The sequence below is a fragment of the Leptosomus discolor genome, chromosome 2 (genome assembly GCF_034619465.1).
Source record: "Leptosomus discolor isolate bLepDis1 chromosome 2, bLepDis1.hap2, whole genome shotgun sequence".
NCBI lineage: Eukaryota > Metazoa > Chordata > Aves > Leptosomiformes > Leptosomidae > Leptosomus > Leptosomus discolor.
Window position 1 is genome coordinate 16,332,205 of NC_141392.1, and position 18,460 is coordinate 16,350,664.

The following is an 18,460-nucleotide window of genomic DNA, read 5'->3' on the forward strand; positions in this document are numbered from 1 at the left end:
TTTATTAATATATTCTACTTAGTAATATAGTAAACATACATAACAGACAGCTTATATTTATGAAACACAAAGCTGTAGCTTAAAAACTCAAATTGTTCAAATTATATGACAAAATAAAAAAGCATTCTTGAAACTATCTTAAATAATATATGCTTAAGTAGGACGAAAAAACCACTTGCTTTTAAAGCATTAATGGACTGCCAGCCCAAACTTCACGTGCCAAGTCACAAGTTCATAAAGAATTCTCCTGAGTGTGTTTTAAACTGCTGAGTGTGCATGTGAAAGCAGATCAGGTCCTAAAATCACGCACAAGAATAAACCCCTTGTTCCAAGATAGCCAGATCATTTTACAGTGGCAATGATGAATTGAGGGGTGGGGGGAGCAAAACATTTCCAAATCTGTACAAGGCGCACAGTGTTCTGCTCCCAAAAAGGAAATATTAATTTCAGTGCACATTTTTGGAGTGCCATTAGAATGACACACATAAAGGTTTACCCTTGCATTTGCCCTGCTCCCAAGTTAATTCTTTTCCAGTTGCAATTTTTTTCATTTAAGAAAGAGGTTGCAGGTGGGTTTCTGAAGAAAGGGGGAAGTTGCACATGAAAGAAACAGGTTAAGATAAACCTTCAAAGAGAAGAAGCATGGCTGAAAAAAATGTACAGGGATGCTGCAGGCAGCTATCCTTTAGTCTTGTAATATTTTAAGCTGTACTACTTTGGTGCAGATACTGCAAAAAATGGTCCCATTCTTCCCAAAAGTTTTATGGCTTTTTCCCATACACTTTGCTACTGTCACTTCTGGCATTTGCCTAGTGATTTTCTTTGGCAAGTCAGTCTTCAGCAGCACCAGTTCCCCAATCAAGCGCACACACTCAACGCTACTGATGTGAAAAAAGCAGCAGCAGCTGAAGGCACAGAGGAGACTGGCACCATACTTTTCAAAGGCTGTGCCAAGTTCTGTCAGGCTAAAATGGCTGTGAAACTACGGTGTGTCTGTGACCACACCCAGATGCACCAAGGAATATTCTAGAAACAGCCCTTGGTCACATCTGTTTGCTGCTCCAGCTATTACATCCAAGAAACCTTCCCAATATACAGGATTAATGGCAAATAAAGGAGCAGAATTTGTTTTGTTTGCCTCCTCAATGTCTGTTGCCAAGCAGTGGTTTGCAGGCAGAAGTAGTTTTTGCCAGCTGGCTCTGACCCCCAACAGACAGCAGACCTGGACACCCACTGCTCACCCCAGCTGCTGGGGCTCCCACTGTGCGTCCTGCCCAAGGGAGGGTAGGCCCAAGTTGAACACAAAAGTGGGGTGCTCACCCGTCTATATATAGAATAGAAAGGCCTGGATTACATTTGTAGGAAGTACCTAGTTGCAGCTCACTTAGGAGCTACAGAGGTCTTTTTCCGTCCTGTAGCTGTCTCCCTGTAATTCAACCGTATTTTCCTATGGGGCTGCTGTGCCTGTGCTGCCGGCTCTGTGTCTGCAGTGCAAGGGGAGCACTGCTGTCCTCCTGAGCAACAGCAACCATGAAGATTTTGGAGGTCTTTCTTACAGTTTCCTCAGGAGAGGGCAGGGAGAGGGACGCGCTGATCTCTCCAGTGTCCGGCCACAGGGCGACTGGGAATGGTGTAAAGCTGCCTCAGGGGAAGCTCAGGTTGGGTTGTAGGGAAAAGCTCCTCATGGGAGCCCCATTTCCCTGGCATGGGAATGGGCTCCCCAGTGAAAGAGTCATGGCCCAAAGTCAACAGGGCAGTGGATATACACACATGGTTTAACTTCCAGGTTGACATGTGTGGAGTGAGGAGCAGGCCTGGATGGCCCCTTCCAGCACAGGATAGCCTGTGTCTCTGTGAGCTTCCGCAGCCTCCTCGACCGCCTTGCTCATACATCCCTTCTTCCACAGAGCAGGAAGAAAAAAGCCCTGTAGCTTCATGATGATGATAACGTGCAAAAACCCAGCTGTGCGGGGTTGGGCCGCTGGTGTAGGGAGCTCGGGGTGCCATTTCCAACCACAGCCAGCGGCGGTTGCTTATGTACCCCACGTAAAGAACCCACCAGCCAGTCGGTGGTATTTCCTTGTGCCCCCCGACACCCGTATCAAACCCTGCTGGTGCTTTTACCCCTCGCCGGCGGCGAGTCTCCAGCTTTCGTTACACACGGTACGACAGATTTATTCCCAGCCGTTTGTGTGAGACCTGCCCCCGGTGGGGTGCCCAGCATTTGGCGGGAATTTCGAGCGGCCCCCACCTCGCCTGGGGGCCCTCCCTCGGCCGGCAGAAGGGCCTTGCCGGGGCGCAGTCCTGCTGCGGCCGCCCCACACCGCCCCTGCAGGCGTCTCACCGCCCGAGGCCGCGCAGCTCGGGGGCAGCTCGGGGCTGCCCTGCGTGGAGCACCGCTCGGGCCGGGCCGGGCCGGGCCGGGCCGGGTCGCCGAGGGACGGACAGCGGCCGCCCCCACCGCGCGCTCTGCCGCCCCCAAGCGGGCGGGCGGGGCGGGGCGCCGCGCCCCGTCCGTAACAACCGGGGGCGGAAGTGTCGTCACAGGAAGGCTCCCTCCCCTCCCTCCGTGGAGGAAGGACGGACTCGAAGATGGCGGCGCCGGAGGAGCGGCTCCTGTCGGACGGGGAAGGCGGCGCCCTGGGCTCGGCGCGGCTCTCCCCGCCCCCGGTCTCGGAGTCTCCCGAGGCTCTGGCGCCCTTGGAGCCGCCGCCTCAGAGCAACACGCTCATGGGGCTGCCCATCGTGGCGATCGAGAACATCCTCAGCTTCCTGTCCTACGATGAGACGAGCCAGCTCCGCCTGGTAGGGGACGGGGAGGGGAGGCGGCGGGGCGGGCGAGCGAGCGAGCGAGCGAGCGAGGAGCTCCGCTGCAGCCGGGACCCGGGTCCGCCGGGGGAAGCTGGCCTCGCTCGCCGGGCGCCGCCGGCCCCGGGGCGGGAGCAGCGGTGGGGAGGCGGCGGCGGCCACGGCCGCCCCCCGTCGGGCCGCTGCTCTCGCCGAGGAAGGGGCAGAATGGGCTGGGAGGGGGCTTTCTCTCTTCTTCCCAACGGCCCCCGAGCCTCGAGTACGGGCGTGTAGGTGTGTGCCTCCCTACGCGCGTTCCTAAAGGTCTTTCATTCCGTTCGTCCTCTGTGAGAAATTACAGGGCTGCTGGAGGCTTATTTCTCCTAGGGCAGCTTTTCTTGGGGGACTAGTCTATTGTGTCTCATGTGTGTATTTGTTTTTACTTATAGAGCTTAAACCTACAAGCGTAGGAGATAAGCCCTCTGCTGCAAGGACCCTACCCTATCTAGAAATAAACGTGGGGCAAAAAAAGAAGACATAAGAAAGCCCTTGTTTGTCTGAAAGGCTGCCTGCTTCTTCCAGTCATAGTAATAGATCTAATAAAAGATATTACCTCTACCTCTAAACTTTATAATGCCAATAAAAGCGCAGCTGTCAGTGAGGAGATCAGTGTATCAATCTTTAACTGCCTGCACACGGAGCCTGATGTAAACTGTGACATAATATGATAAGCTGCTATCTTACCAAATTTCTTATGAGGTTGTAAACGGAATAATAGTGAAGGAATTAATGCATTGCTTGTGTAATGGTCAGTAAACTTGCGTGTACTGTACTGTTTCTATTTTTAAGAACTCTGTTAGCCTAAACTGGATAATATTACAAGCATATTTCTACAGAAAACTAGACTGCATGTGTCCTGGATCAGCAATCTGAAGTGTTATGTCAGGGCTGTAACTTTAAACTGAAAGCTCTTCAAGCAGAAAATCTGTTCTTGTTCATACTGCACCAAGTACACCAGTACCTAAATATTTCTAGCGTGCTGTCAGTCTGCTAAAGACTTTTGCTTCTTCCGTGAGAGTAGGTAGTGGATCTGTGAAAAAGATATCGTGCTGCCTTTGTGCATTGCAGCCTCTGCTTTTGAGTACTTGCCATTTGACCAGAGGGAATAGAAATACATATACTGTTTGGGTATGCTTAGTGTTGCACGGTCTGTATTGCAACGCTAGACACAGCCCTTTGCTGCAACTTTCCTGTTGCATTTTATAAATGGTCATCCCTGTGGGAGCTATCGCTAGTCAGTAGAAGGTTTTTTCTTTCTGTGGGGCTAAGTTAATGTTTGTGTCAGCAGTGAAGTTGACAATAGGAAAGATGGTGGTATAAAGGACTAAACCAGCTGTTTAACTGTCAGTACTACTTAAGAAGTAAAATGTAATGCTTTTGTGCTCTCCTGTGTGGCACCTGCAAGTTCATTTTTCCAGAAGACGACTGCCCCTTTCAGAAGTTTCAGAAATATGCAAAACCAGGCTGGATGAATATCAACTTTGACACACCCATGGAACAATACCAGATGTAAAATGAAATAAACTATTCAGTTGTTCTTTCCCTATCTTTAATTTTTGAGTCAGTGACAGCCAATAAACTCCATCAAATTCCTTACTGTTCCCTTAAGCATGTCAGATGGCACTATGAGCATTCTTCTGAGAAGGAGGGTACACTTGTCATTGTTAACCAGCAGTGATGTAAAGAATTGAAGCCCTTCTGGTTTGACCTAGTCAAAAGTGTAGCTCATAACCACATAGACTTGATCAGCTAGATCTTTCAGGTAGCTATTCAGAACTAAAGGTGTTCTTTTGGCAATTCAACAAAGAGAGGAAGAGACTGGATGTTCTGCATGACTCCAGATGCTGTTGACAGATAATTAGGGTCCCCCTTAAAAATAACAATGCCTAGGCATAAATGCATAATAAAATTTCAACACTTTCAGATTTTTAAAAGCTACGAGTAGCCTTGGGAGACACTTGTGTATTCGTGCTCTGAGATCTGTTTTGCACAAACAGTGAGTTTTTCTCTGTAGGAACTGGCCTGAGCTGCTTATCAAAGCTAAATGGGTGTATCTTACCATGAGTAGTACTCTGCTAAAGATACATTGCGGGACCACATTAATTGAATGACAGGGATTAAATTGCTTAGATCTCATGCATATTAAAAATATGCCCCAAAGCAGCCTCATTGACCCCTTAGAATGGGGTTTTTGGGATGGGATAAAGCATCTTGAGGAAGGTAGGAAGATGTGATCCAGGGCATCAGTCAGCCTAAATGAAGTTGGATCGTACATGTGTAGTCACGAAATGTGGATTCCCTAAACTGATTACTTTGGTGCATTCTCTGGATCCCAGCATTGAAAGAAATGGATGTCCTAATCTCTTTCTTTTTCTGGATCACTGTAGCTCACTGATCCAAAAAAAAAAAAAAAATCTTTGAGTTGAACTGCTGTTGGATCTAGAGTGTGTATGAGAAGACAGACTAAGGAGTTGGTTGGGTGGGAGGGCATAGAACATCAGTAAGTTTTCAGATTAAAATAGAGATAGGAACCTGTATTGTTTATATAGAGCACAATGAGGAGGATAATCTAAGGCTTAAGATCCATAAGTCTTTTTCTGACACCAAAGGAGGAGGTAAAGAACATTTCCTGCTTAAGATGATTGCCATCAAGCGAGGCAAGACCACGGGCCCTAATTGTGCAAAGAAGCACTTGCTTTCCTGAGCCTAATGCTTTCTGCTGTTCCTGGTGTTACTGCATTAAAAGCGTAAATGAAGCACGTACTGGTTGAGCAGTGAAGGAGATCTAAAGTAATGGAGACTAAACAATAGGTATTCAGAATGCAGTCTTGTCTGAAATTATGCCTCGGTGCAAATCTTGAGTTCTCAAACTTTTGTTCAGATAAAGTGAATGAGAGGAAAAGCAGCAGCATTTTGCTTTCAGCCCCTTTGAGTATTTACTTCATCTGCTTCCTCTGATAGGTCATCGTAAGAGAAACACAGAAAACCCAAAAGATCCTTATGTCTGAAGCTGTAATGTTCTGGACAAGCTGCAGCCTAGTATGCATGCTGACATGGAAGCTAGCTAGCTAGCTTCCAGCTTTTGAAGACTTCTTTTACCTTGATTTTTTAATGACTTACAGAAGCTCTGGAATTTTTACCCAAGCGGGATTATAATGAAATTCTTATATTCCAGTTTATTTTCATTCACATTTCTGAACTTGGAAATGCACTTCCATTCAGGCTGTTACTACAGCAAGTGTGATTAAAAACAAACAGTCCACAGCCTCCTTCCATGAACACTGAGGAGAAGGTTATCTTGGATTCTGACACGTTAGAAGTGTCTTAGGTTCTGCAGCAAACTTGTGCTTATTTTCTGCACAGCACAAATAAGGACTGATAGGCTTTGGACAAGATGTCTTTAATCTTCCCACAGTGTCAGTAAATCTGTATTTGCAGGCATTTCTATTTTAAAGCTTCTTGCTGAAGTCACCAACATTTTGTCACTTATACTTTACCCTAGAAAGGCATTATGAAACATGGTGTCTGTGTAGCCTCTAAGAGAAAGAGCATGTATTGAATCTAAAGACTTTAGGATATTTTTATCTCTGTTTTGATACTGGTATCTGTTGGCGAAGCTTGGAAGAAATAAGACATGCTTGAGGAAAGGGAAGCTGGTAGTAGCGGACTAGCAGATTGTGTCAGTTTAGTTTGTTTACAAATGAAGTGGAAAATGAGTTCTTTCATAGAAGCTGTTAATGCCTGTAGTTCAGCATGCTAAGAAGCAACGACCTTCTCATTTAGCTTTTCACATGGACTTGGAATAACTTACTAAGGCTGAAATTTGAATGCAGTGTCTGGTTGGACTTGGCATTTGAGGAAGCTTGGGCTCTTTCAGCTTTATGGCTAGAATAAGAAAATAGTCACAAAAATTTGCAAATACAAATATGAGCAAATTTAATTTTTTACTTTCTTGTGGTCTATTGAATACCAAGTATCAAACTGTCTTGGACTAATATGGGCACTTAAAAGTGTAATAATGCTATTTTGCATGTGACTGCTGACTGTGTGGTCTAAAAGAGGTGTATTCCCATAAATACGGGTGCCATATGGTTTAAATGGTGATATCAGGAACCAGCTGAGAATTCAGAAATGGTTGGTAAAATAAGTTGCAGGTAAACACTTGGTTTCTGGTGGTACCTGTTACCTGTTTGGTGTTTGGGTTCTAGACTGATTATTGGTGCAAACATGGGTAATGTCCAGAAATTGGAGCAAATAATTCTTCATGCTGCGTAGCGTAAGCAAATGAGTAAGATTTTAAAAATCCAGTGTTTAAAAATCTAGTGCAGTTCGTGTTACCGACTGTGACTTAACTGTCTTGGATGTGGGAGCTCTTCAGCTCTCTGAAAGGGCCTTGCTGCCACCAGGTGTCAGCGTACACATGGCTAAACCCACTCTTTCCTGTGCTTCCTCTGAATTTGGAGCTAGTAACGTGTCTAGGATTGTTGTTCTTTCATGCTGAATAATTGCATAGGTACCACAGCCCTTGTGCAGGTACTAGTTCCTAGTTCGGGGGTTTGGTGGCATTAGAACTACAGGTAAGCTGTAAAGTCTTGTGCTCAAAAAGAGTATCAGATCTAGGCGTCCCTAATGCAGTGCATATCTTAGAAGAAATGTGACCATTGTCTCCTTCCTGTAGTTGAAGGGCCATACACTGGAGTTGTTTTAGCTGATTTGGTGAATGTCGGGGAGAGTGTCCTGAGGCTATACCTCTGTGGTTGCCTGTCTGATCCTTCTCCTTTGGCTGTTAACAGGGAAGATCTAACACAAAGGAGCACAGACACATCGACAGCAATTGCTTAATGGTCTGTTAATACAGATTGGTTTGAAAATGGTTGATTTACTCACAGAACTTAAACTAGCTGTGGTTAGAGGAAAACCCAGAGAAAATAGAACTTCTTTAGGTGGTGCCTTCCATATAAACAGAAAATAATTGCAGGCTTTTCTGGGAGAAGTGAGAATTACCAAAGCTAATCCCTTGGAAATTGGGGTCACAGTAGGAGTTGTGCACTTTAGTAGAAAAAAAAAGCCCAAACAATTTCAAAGGGCAATTGGTTCACTAAGCTCTTGCATCTTCAGAACTGAATTGCAATTGCTTTAAACTTTTGTACGAGTTGGCTTTGTCTTGTGACTGGTTACTTTGTGAAGGTTTAAATTCAGCAGTTTGTTGTATCTTCTGCAGCTGTTAATGTCCTTTCTGCCTAAATCTGGGGAAAAAATGGACGCTGTTGATATCCAACATAGCAGATAAAGGAATTTGTTAGAGAAGAAAAGACTTTTTTTTTTTTTTTAATACGAAAAGGGATCTTGTTTCATGTGCACTGTATTGCATAAGTTTTTAAATTTAATTGTGGCTGTCTTCAAAAACAGAAGCCTAAAATGCTGAAAGGAAACCATCATGACTTCTTGGTTTTGAAGGCTTCTTTTCTGAGACTACAAAATATTAACTTGATCTACCAGAATCACTCTGGAGGCCAAGTTAAAAGCCAGGCACAGGCATTTGCAACTTCCATTAAAATCAAAGGAAATTGTATCTGCTTATATATGGGTGGCACTCAGCCTGCTATCTCTTGTTAGGCAGTATCAGGAGATTAATTGGTGAACTGTGTGGAACATAGCTGCTCCTTTTTGGAATATCGTGATCATCATTAGAGATGGTGATGCCCTAAGCTCAACTGCAGTTTCTGCTTCTTGAAATGGAGCAAAAACTGGTAAGAGAATCTTTTAGTACCCAGCAAGTATGGATAAGGTAATAGTAAAAGTGACTTGTGGCCTTAATTGAGCCTTAAGTTTTTCTTTTTACTTAAATACAGGTTTGTAAGCGAATGGACTTGGTTTGCCAGCGAATGTTAAATCAGGGATTTCTGAAAGTGGAAAGATACCACAACTTGTGTCAAAAGCAAGTTAAAGCTCAACTTCCAAGGTATGTACCAGTTAAAACTGTAGTTAAATTTAAATGTGCTAGATTCTTTTCAGCAGAATACTGAAAAGGAATTTCTTGCTGGCTAATTCCACTTATATGTATCTTGAGTAGTGTTTGTTTTATTTCATTTTTTTCCAAAAGCACCTTGAACCTAAGATCTAATTAGAGAATAATGGTGTGGATGAATGTAAGTTGTTGTATACTACGAATGGGAATATTGGAAAGTGTCTCTGGTATTTTAAACAGAGAAAAGAAGAGTGGGTCCTGTATTACTCAGCTCTTCTGGCAAATCAAGCAAGGACTCCTAGGAATGAATAAATGCCATTCCTTTTCAAGACCGACTGCCTTCACCGATGGTTTATCTACGACTCTGCTTAAAAAAAAAAGCAAGGTTTTTCAGTGCCAAGGATTAAACAGGGGAAAGGGAGGGGGGTTTGACATGTGAGCATTACTGGGAGCTAGTTTCTCACTGAAGCAATGTCTTTTCTGCTCTTTCCAGTCAGTAAGTGCAGGTGCTGCTGTGTCTTGTCAGATTTCCCAGTCAGAGTGAAGAAACTAAATGCTACTTACTGTAGAGATCCTTTGTCAAAAGAGCTTATGTCTCAACCTAAACTTTGTAGCCAGCACTAATAACGTATTAAATTTATGTCAATTGCATTGAAGTACTAACTGTAGGAATATGGGGGGGATAAAAGTATTCACACTGACTCAATGTCTACTGCTAGTTAGTACAGAAAGCTTGTTTTTAATGAGTTCTAAATTATATAGAGAGTTTATGGATTGCATAAGATGTAGTAATTATTTAGAGAACAAAATTTGTCTAAGAAAGTCTAGTATGCTATTACTATCTCGTTCTCAATCTGTATCAGTTCTTTTCTGGAAAGACAAGACAGAACTAATGTTAGTGGTTACATTTTCAAACCTCAGAGGGTTTTAAGGGTGAAATTAACTTGAGCGATTTTACAGTTTCATTTTGTTGACCCATTGTTAAATCAGTGTCACTTAATGGTCTGTCTTCCAGACGGGAGTCAGAAAGAAGAAACCATTCATTAGCTCGTCATGCAGACATCCTTGCTGCTGTAGAAACGAGACTCTCTCTGTTAAATATGACTTTCATGAAGTATGTGGATTCCAATCTCTGTTGCTTCATTCCTGGAAAGGTAAAACGCAGACTATAGTATGTGAATGTGTATCTTTGTTTAAAAAATATGATTGTGTAACTTAACCTGGGATAGATGGGACAAATTTATGTAATATGTATATATATACTGAAATGGTGTTTCAGATACTTGCAAACAAATGCACAAGCCAGTGCTCTGCTGTTACAGGCAGTCTGAAATGAATGAACCAGACTATATATAAATATTAATTATGTTAAACTTGATTTCCATTTTCCCTGAGATTCTCTCTTAATTCTAACATTTGACTTGTGGCATATACATCCTATGCAGTTTTTTACAAGAAACACATGACATGTCGGGTTTAATTCTGAACTTTAGTTGTACAAAACAGCTGGAGGCCAGGTCACAGAATCACAGGGTTGGAAGGGACCTTAGAGACCACCTAGTCCAGCCTCCCTGCCATGGGCTGGGATAGTTTCCACCAGACCAGGTTGCTCCAAGCCCCGTCCAGCCTGGCCTTGAACACCTGGGCCAGTGCCTCACCACCCTCACAGCCCCCTGATCATCTTTGTGGCCCTCCCCTGGACCCGCTTGAGCAGCTCCATCTCTTTCTTGTGCTGGGGGCCTCAGAGCTGAACACAGTACTGCAGGTGGGGTCTCATCACAATAGGTGGTAATCTAGACTACATATAGCATTAAGCCCTCAGTCAATCAGGAAGATTTTAGGCACCCGTCTTAAGGGTCTGAGTACTTCAAATTAATTGAATTAAGATACTTGGTATGTGGAAACACTGTTCAGTATTACAGTGGATGGAGTATTTTTGTACAGTAGGTGGAATTAGTTTTAAATGTAGGTAAAGTGTGTTAAATATTAATACTACTGAATAATTCTAGTGTTTTCAGAATACTACCCCAACATAAAATACAAATTATGCAAGTGAGATGTACATCGGAGATACCACTGTTTTATAAGCTGTGAAATCAGAAGTGCACAGGGGAATTGACAAAATCACCATCTGAGGAAGACTGGTACAGCTCAAGGTTGAAACAAGATCTGTGAACATTAGCCTAATGCTCTATTCATTGATCTTTCCATGTGAGGTTTGGATATGTCGAGATTAACTTTTCATGGGCAGATAACTGAATTGCGCTGGGATGAATGGAGAAGTTGGCTGTTGGACTCAAGTGAAGCATGGCAGGCATTTTTACATTTAGCACAGGAGGACAGGCTGTCGGCATGTGTATTATCTTAAAGAGGTAACCTGATTTCTGGGTGCTCTCGTTGACTTGATAATTAATTTAAATTAAATCATTCTGGTTTAATATATTTCTGCTCATTTGACTTTATATTGTATTTTTATATATACCATGTATTTTTTAAAATGTAATATAATGTAAAGTCAAATAAGCCTAAATCCTTGATACTCACATAGTAAATGGAATACTTAAAAGAAATGTTGCCTTACTTTTTTGAAGAGTAGATAGAAAGGCAGTACTCAGTCTGTACCTGAGGTGTGCAGGAGTTGGGCAAGTGAGCTTGCCAGCCATTTTCTTTGTGGGCACTGAGTCATGAGGACCTTGTTTGTATTCTGATATAACAGCTAAAAAAGGTTTTTTAATTATATACTTAGCGTATGAGCTTGCTAGTGCTGCTGCTCTCTTAGCACAGTTACCAGTTCAGTAGAAAATCCTGTTTTGGTCAAGCAGACCAAAGGCTTAGTGTTCACTTACAGCCTGTGGTTTCCCCCCACCTGCCCTGCTTCCCTCAGGTAATTTCGTTTGTATGAAGCTGCTACAGAATTGTCAGGAAGCGAATTGCTGTTAGAATGTGGGACTCCTGATTGGAAGTTCAGCATACTGTGCGAGGGTTCCTGGTGATAGCAGAGCCCTGCTGCAAGATTTTATATTGAGGATGGCAGGAGAATGCTTTGAGGATGTCATTGTTAACAGGATGTAATGTGGGTAAAATTAGAGAAGTCTCTTGTAAGCTTGTTTATGATGAGACACTTTAGTCTTGTCTAGCTTTTGCAACTTTTCAGCTAAGCTTCTTTTATTAAAACACAAGGCACAACTGTATTGTCGTATATGATTCTAAGTCCTTAAGACCTGTGTTCTTCAGGAGGGTCTTCAGCCATTTTTAATCCCGTGCAAAATGCCTGTGTCGGTAGTTCCAGTACAAAGAGACCAGCACTCCTGTCTTGACCTTGACTATAATTCATAGATTACTGAGACACCTTTCATCTCTCTGTGTCTCTCCTAACCAAACAGCTTGTCAAACCTGTTGAGGGGGTACCTATGTCCTCCATCAGTAGTGGATTGATGATTTATAAATTAATGTGGTTTTGACTTAATCTGAATTTGTAATACTTCGGGTGTATGTAATACTTCGGGTGGACTCAAGTAAATATTTCCAGCTCCTCAGACTGACATAATGATAATTCTTGCTACTCCATTCTTGTGTTTCATAACTGGCTGGGGGAGTGACTGCTCTGCATTGTGGCTTAGAGTATCTTGCTTCAGGTTCTCCAAAAAGAAATTATTATGCTTTGCTGAGTATAGATTAAATAACTTAGAAGTCAAGTACAGATGTAGTAAACCAAAATTGCACACAAAGAGCATTATTTCCTGACTTCGAAGAGAGTTATTGTGATAGACTAAGTGAATATATTCTGATATATCACAAACAGCACTTCATTTCAAAAAGCTGATCTAGATCCAAAGCACACAGTGGTATGCAATAGGTATGTAGTAAAAGCCCCGGAATATGCCAGAACTTCTAGAATGATCTGAAATAATCTTGCCTTTATCAGAAAATCCTAATTCTTCTTAAATGTTTTAGGTAATAGATGAAATTTATCGTGTGCTAAGGTATGTAAACTCTACAAGAGCTCCTCAGAGAGCTCATGAAGTTCTTCAAGAACTAAGGGACATTTCCTCCATGGCTATGGAATATTTTGATGAGAAGATTGTTCCAATACTGAAAAGAAAGATGCCTGGGTCAGATGTATCGGGACGTCTGATAGGAACTGCCCCAGGTATTAATTCCAATGTATAGTTAAGTTTTATTTAGTTTTTCTGTAAAAATTCACAGCGCTGTATCTTTTTAAAGCTCCTCCCTTAAATGCGAGCTTTATTACATAAGTATTGATGATACTTGTTTCTTAAGAATGCTAACTGAAATTCATTTGCTTTGAAATTTAAGGAGCCTTTGTACTACCAAAAGAACAGTCACTTGGATGTATGTTAGAATTATGCATAGTGTGTATTCACTAAACAAATGCTTTTGTGCCACCAATGAATGAGACTTTATCATTGCACTTGGTTGAAATTTGGCACGTGAAATGACAACGCGATGCCTTTTATTTTTAGGACGATCAGCAAATGAATTAGCCTAAGCTGTTGCAGTGTATGGAGAGCTAGAACATGCTTGGATGTGCTTTTTTGCTTTCCTGGGGCACCAATGTATACTAACAAGCAGAATACTTACAAGTAATAGTGAAAAGGCAATTAAAATAAGACTGTAAATAAACAATTAAACTGGTCTTCTGTACGCTTTGTCAGACTTGCCAGAATTTTGTGAACCAAAAGGTAACCACCTCATACAATGGCCAGAAGCAAAAGTTTAGTAGAACTGCAGTGTTTTCCCTGTGCTGAACATCTTCACACTTCTTAGGAACTGTGAAATTAACTCTCTGAAAGGATAACTTAATAAAAATATGAATAATTACATCTTAAGCAAAAATGATAGACCTAACTGTAGGAGCTGCTTGTTGTTTCTGGTATGTCCTGTCCATCCTTTTAGCCATAAGTGTGTATATCACCTCTTAATTATATCCTGTTAATTTTACCTCAATTCCACTGAGTCTTTCAGTTGAGGAAGTATTGCCCAAAACCGTAACTGATGTCAGTTGGCTTTTCAAGACCAAGGCTTTACGTGGCATAAAAATGCCTATCTTGTGTTGAGCGAAGAGCATAACCTGTCTGATGGCAACCCTTTGGTGTCACCTAACTGTAGCTATGCTGGCATCTTAAAGGGAAAAAAAGAGGAGGAGGAGGATGACTGTTCTAGGCTCTTCCAGACTGTTCTGTCTCTGTAGCACTCAGAAGTTGGGTCTTGCACAGCATTGCTAGAACAGTAAAATGATAGAAAAAGTGATAGATATCTTTTATGATAGAAAAAGTGAAAGAAATTATACAGTAGCTGTTAGTCTCCTTGATTTGCAGGAACTTTATTAAAATCAACAGTCCCAAGCTCAAATTCCAATTCCAGTATGGTTTTAGTACTTAGGAAGAGTGATTCTAAAGAAGCATGGAAAGTAAATTCCTGTCTTCCAAAAAGTAAGTTAAACTGAAATACCTTGTTAAGCCCCAAACCACAAAATTTTAGAACTTTAGCTGTCTACAGCTAAGACAACAGAATTGTTCTGCTGTATTGAAATATATTTATTTAATATAACTATTCTGTAATAAGTAATTGATAGACATGTTGCGGGTTTTTGACTTAACATCTGTGACGCTGTCTAGATGACAACATAATACCTCTACGTAATTTTTGATACAGCAAAAGGAGGGGGGCTTATATACAGAAAATAAATGATGAGCTGTTTTCCGGACTACTGAAAATCTTAAGTATTTTAAATTAAACTAGTTGTGCTCTGAGATACTATATGCTCTTGTTAGACGCTGAAATGACTGTAAATCCGTTTACATGTTCACATAACTTGCAACCAGTATTCAGATTCATGTTGGGGGAGTAGGGATAAGCAAAATAGGAAAACGGGGACCTTTGTCCTAAAGTTCTAGAGGATTAATCACAGTTTTCTCTGAAGTTCCAGGACCTTCTGCAGCACTGACAACAATGCAGCTCTTCTCCAAGCAGAACCCTTCAAGACAGGAAGTCACCAAACTCCAGCAGCAAGTAAAAGCCAATGGCACGGGCGTGACAGCACTAAAGCGGGAAATCTCAGAGCTTCGCCTCAAAGTGCAAGAGCAACAGAAACAACTCCAAGATCAAGACCAGAAACTGCTAGAGCAAACCCAAATCATAGGTGAACAGAATGCCCGATTGGCCGAGCTTGAACGCAAGCTGCGAGAGGTGGTGGAGAGTACAGTAGGAAATTCTTCAGGTTCCGGCTCAAATGAACAGTCTCCTAGGAAACGGAGGAAGGCGGTTGAATCCACAGACTGTCCTAGGAAATCTAAGCGCCTTCGAAACAGAAAATAACTTGGGAGTAAATGACGCCTTCAGGAGGATACACTGCTTTAGTAACCCAAGCAGGTCTGCTTGTTTGGATACTGTGACTAGCTTCATGGTGTTGCTTAGGCTGCTGGCTCTTCAAAACACCACTTAGACTCGAACGGTAATTTTCTTTCATTGAGACTTTTCCCCTGCTTTCTGTATGGGTGGGCCTAATGCACAGAATCTTTAAGATTTGCAATAGTTACATACTAACCAGACCTGCTCTGTTATGTTTTGAAGGGTTAATCTTTCTTCTGTGCAGATGTGTTTAAAGTAAACTTATTTGTGTTTATGCATATGTTCACATAAAATCTTAAATAAATTCAGTCTTAACTGACTAAAAAGTTAAGCGTAAAAACAGATGTCCTGTTCACTTGAAGGAAAGATCCACTTTTAAAATCTTGTTTTAGAGAACTTGACCTTTTTTGTTACAAGTGACCTTGTCTGGAATGTCTGAAAAGTAGTTAATACTTTTCGGGGATCTGTCTGTAATGAGTAAAACTGACTTCTTAAGCTACGGTATTGGCTGTATATTTTTGTAAACTTAACAAGGAAGGGCCTTTATCCAGTCTTCACATGCGCACACCCTGGTTCTAGGTCGTGGGAGCCCTATTCTGCATTTGCATGGGTAGATGCATGTACAGCTCAGCCGGCTAAAAGCACTTGCCTGAAATTGTTCTTAACTCTGGGAGAGAGCACAGAGACCCACCAAGCAATTCCTTTGTCCCTCAGCCATAACTTAGCATCTGCTTTCGGCACAACTGCTTCCTCACAACAAGGTGGTCTCATGAAGCTAGTTGCAGGAGAGTTTGAAGCCAGGCTGTCTGCCACTTTCACGGCCTGTAAATTGTGGGAATTGTTAGCCAAAGCTGGAGAACTGCGAAGCTGCCTGTGCGTCGCTTGGTTTGTAGGCCAACATCTAGTAAGTATCAGACAAGCTGTCCCTACCATAACCGAGCTCAGGGGGACACCATTGGAATGAAATGCTGTGTTATGAAAAAACTTTTAACTATTTTGTGTGTACGTGGTGGGGGTGGGATGGGATGGAAATTTCTCTGTAGCACTGATGACAATATTCTAAGCTTTCCTTACCCTAAAGGTAAATCACTTCAGACAAAGCTTTAATTTCTTTTGCACTTCTGTTTTGAGCTTGTAACTGGAAAAGCATGTCTTGCACTGTTCAGTCTCTCTGGTCACTTTTAACAACCTCAGAGTTGTGTACAGTGATTTCCCCCCATCTGTATATTTTTGGAACCTTATACAAATACCATTGTCCTTGGTTTATGTTTTAATGTACTAAACTATGTAGCTTTATCATTTGACTTATGTTTTCTTTTTTTAATCAGCTATTGGTTTGGGTTTAGGTGGTACTGAATTCAAGTTGGTATGGCACTGAAAATGCAAATGCAGCATTTGTAGCTGTTCAAAACCTTTGATATTATTACCATGGGTTAAAGTGCAAGTTTCTGCTACATTTTGTATGACTGTCAGCATAACATAGTGGTTGTATTGAGAACAACAAACAAATCACAAATTGTCTGGTCAAATGTTACATAATTGTGGGAAAACTGACATTTCTCCTGAAACATCAGCTACAATTTTTACTTCTAAAACATATTGGCTCATATCAGAAGTAACATTGCAAATGCCTAATTTTTGGCATTTAATTTCCAAATAAACTCATTGGGTAGTTTGAATCTTTTTAAAAAAAGGCATGTTTCTTAAGAAAAGCATCAAGAAAGCGATAAAAGGTTATCTGGAGGAAAGGTTAAAGGAGCATTTGCTATTACTGGTCTTCCATGGCTCAGAATTTTTTTGCTGTCTTAAAGATCTCTTAGATATCTGCTGTTCAGTTTAAAAATGCTGGTGTATACTTTATCTTTTAAAAAATAACAATCTTGAATCAAAGGGCCAGCATGATAGCTGTAAGTACTGTGTATCACTTGATAACAGATTCCTTTAATGGTCATTCATGATGACAAATTCATGTAATGGTCTAATTGCCAGGTATTTGTGGTTAAGTACTTCTAAACAAGTATAAACCTGTGAATTGCATTTACTGAAAAGGTTTATTGGTATATCTCTTAATGTCTTTCACTTTAGTCTTTACTCATTTCTAGAAGTTTCCCCCACCCCCTTCAGAGATACAAATAGTTTAAGGTTATTGGAGAGAACCATTTATTTATATGTTGGTGAATCTCTAGCTGTGCGTAAACTGAGCTGGAAAGAGCAACAACAGCCTATTGTTACATGAAACATTCTCCGTGAATGGTGCCAACTTGGAACCTTCAACTCAAGGAAGTATCACATGCTGCAAGTTTGCAGGTGCATCCTGATCCTCTGCGTGCTACCAAGCATAGTGAAATTGAATGAGGCCCATGAAACTTAAGGGGTAGAGGGGTTGGTTACCAGCAAGCTCTGAGAAACTACACAACAAAGGTACACCGCTATTTCTTTTTCACTTCCCAGGGAGGGAGACAGACATCAAATAGAATGTAGAAAACAGAATGAAATAATAGAGAAAATAGCTAGAACATTAATTTCTGACACCATATTGTCCCTTATTAAAGAATGCATTTTGCAATATATGAACAAGCTGAAAATATCCTGAAGTGAAACTAAATCACTTCTGACTATAAATTTCTATGCAAGTTTACACGAGTTGGTCTATCAGCCTCAAAAAGTAGCATTAGTAGCGATTGGCGATTGGATAATCCGTTCAGGGGAGAACCTCAAACTAGTGAGACTAAGATGTAGTTTACAAAGTCTCGTGAAAAATTGTTTTATTTGTAGGCAGTGTTCAGTTTTAGTACTTGTAGTAAGGGCTGAAACTGAACAGCTCAGAGTTGAAAGAGATAGTACCTGTCTTTTCTAGTTAGTGTCCTAAAATAGCTTAAAACTAGGGAAGCTAGCTTTCCTTCTTTTCAAGCTTGCTTTCTAAAAACAGCAGCTTGCTTTGTCAACTGCTTTTTGTTTCATAGTAAGGTTGGGAATTTCTTAGAAATTTGTGTTATCTAGTGAACGTGGTGAAAATGGTATCAGAAGATACTGCAATGGTACTTTTGGAGGGGAAAGCTGTTGCAACCAGGTCTTGCTCCCAAACTTGAACAACTTGTACGTAAATGCAGAACGCAAGCACCTTCTAAACAAGAGCTATTGCATATAATAGGAGGAAGCTCTGAAGGAAGAAAGACTACTTCCTTAACAAGACAGATTTCTTAAAGAACAGATAGAAACAAATGTTAACTTCTTCAATCCCTGACACTCTCTCAGCATAGCACATTAAAATAA

The 18,460-nt window shown here is 41.6% G+C and overlaps 1 protein-coding gene across 2 annotated transcripts; it reads left to right on the forward strand.

The window, feature by feature from the left end:
* Positions 1–2,592: 2,592 nt before the first annotated feature.
* On the forward strand, positions 2,593–16,483 carry FBXO28 (F-box protein 28). 2 transcript variants are annotated; one of them, XM_086461892.1, is made up of 6 exons: positions 2,593–2,805; positions 8,700–8,809; positions 9,831–9,969; positions 12,770–12,965; positions 14,155–14,268; positions 14,760–16,483. In XM_086461892.1, exons 1-6 carry the CDS (start codon positions 2,593–2,595, stop codon positions 15,152–15,154), a joined length of 1,167 nt encoding a protein of 388 aa, XP_086318018.1. In that variant the 3' UTR covers positions 15,155–16,483. The 2 variants fall into 2 exon arrangements, with proteins under 2 accessions (XP_086318018.1, XP_086318020.1); XM_086461894.1 differs by lacking the exon at positions 14,155–14,268.
* Positions 16,484–18,460: the final 1,977 nt, after the last annotated feature.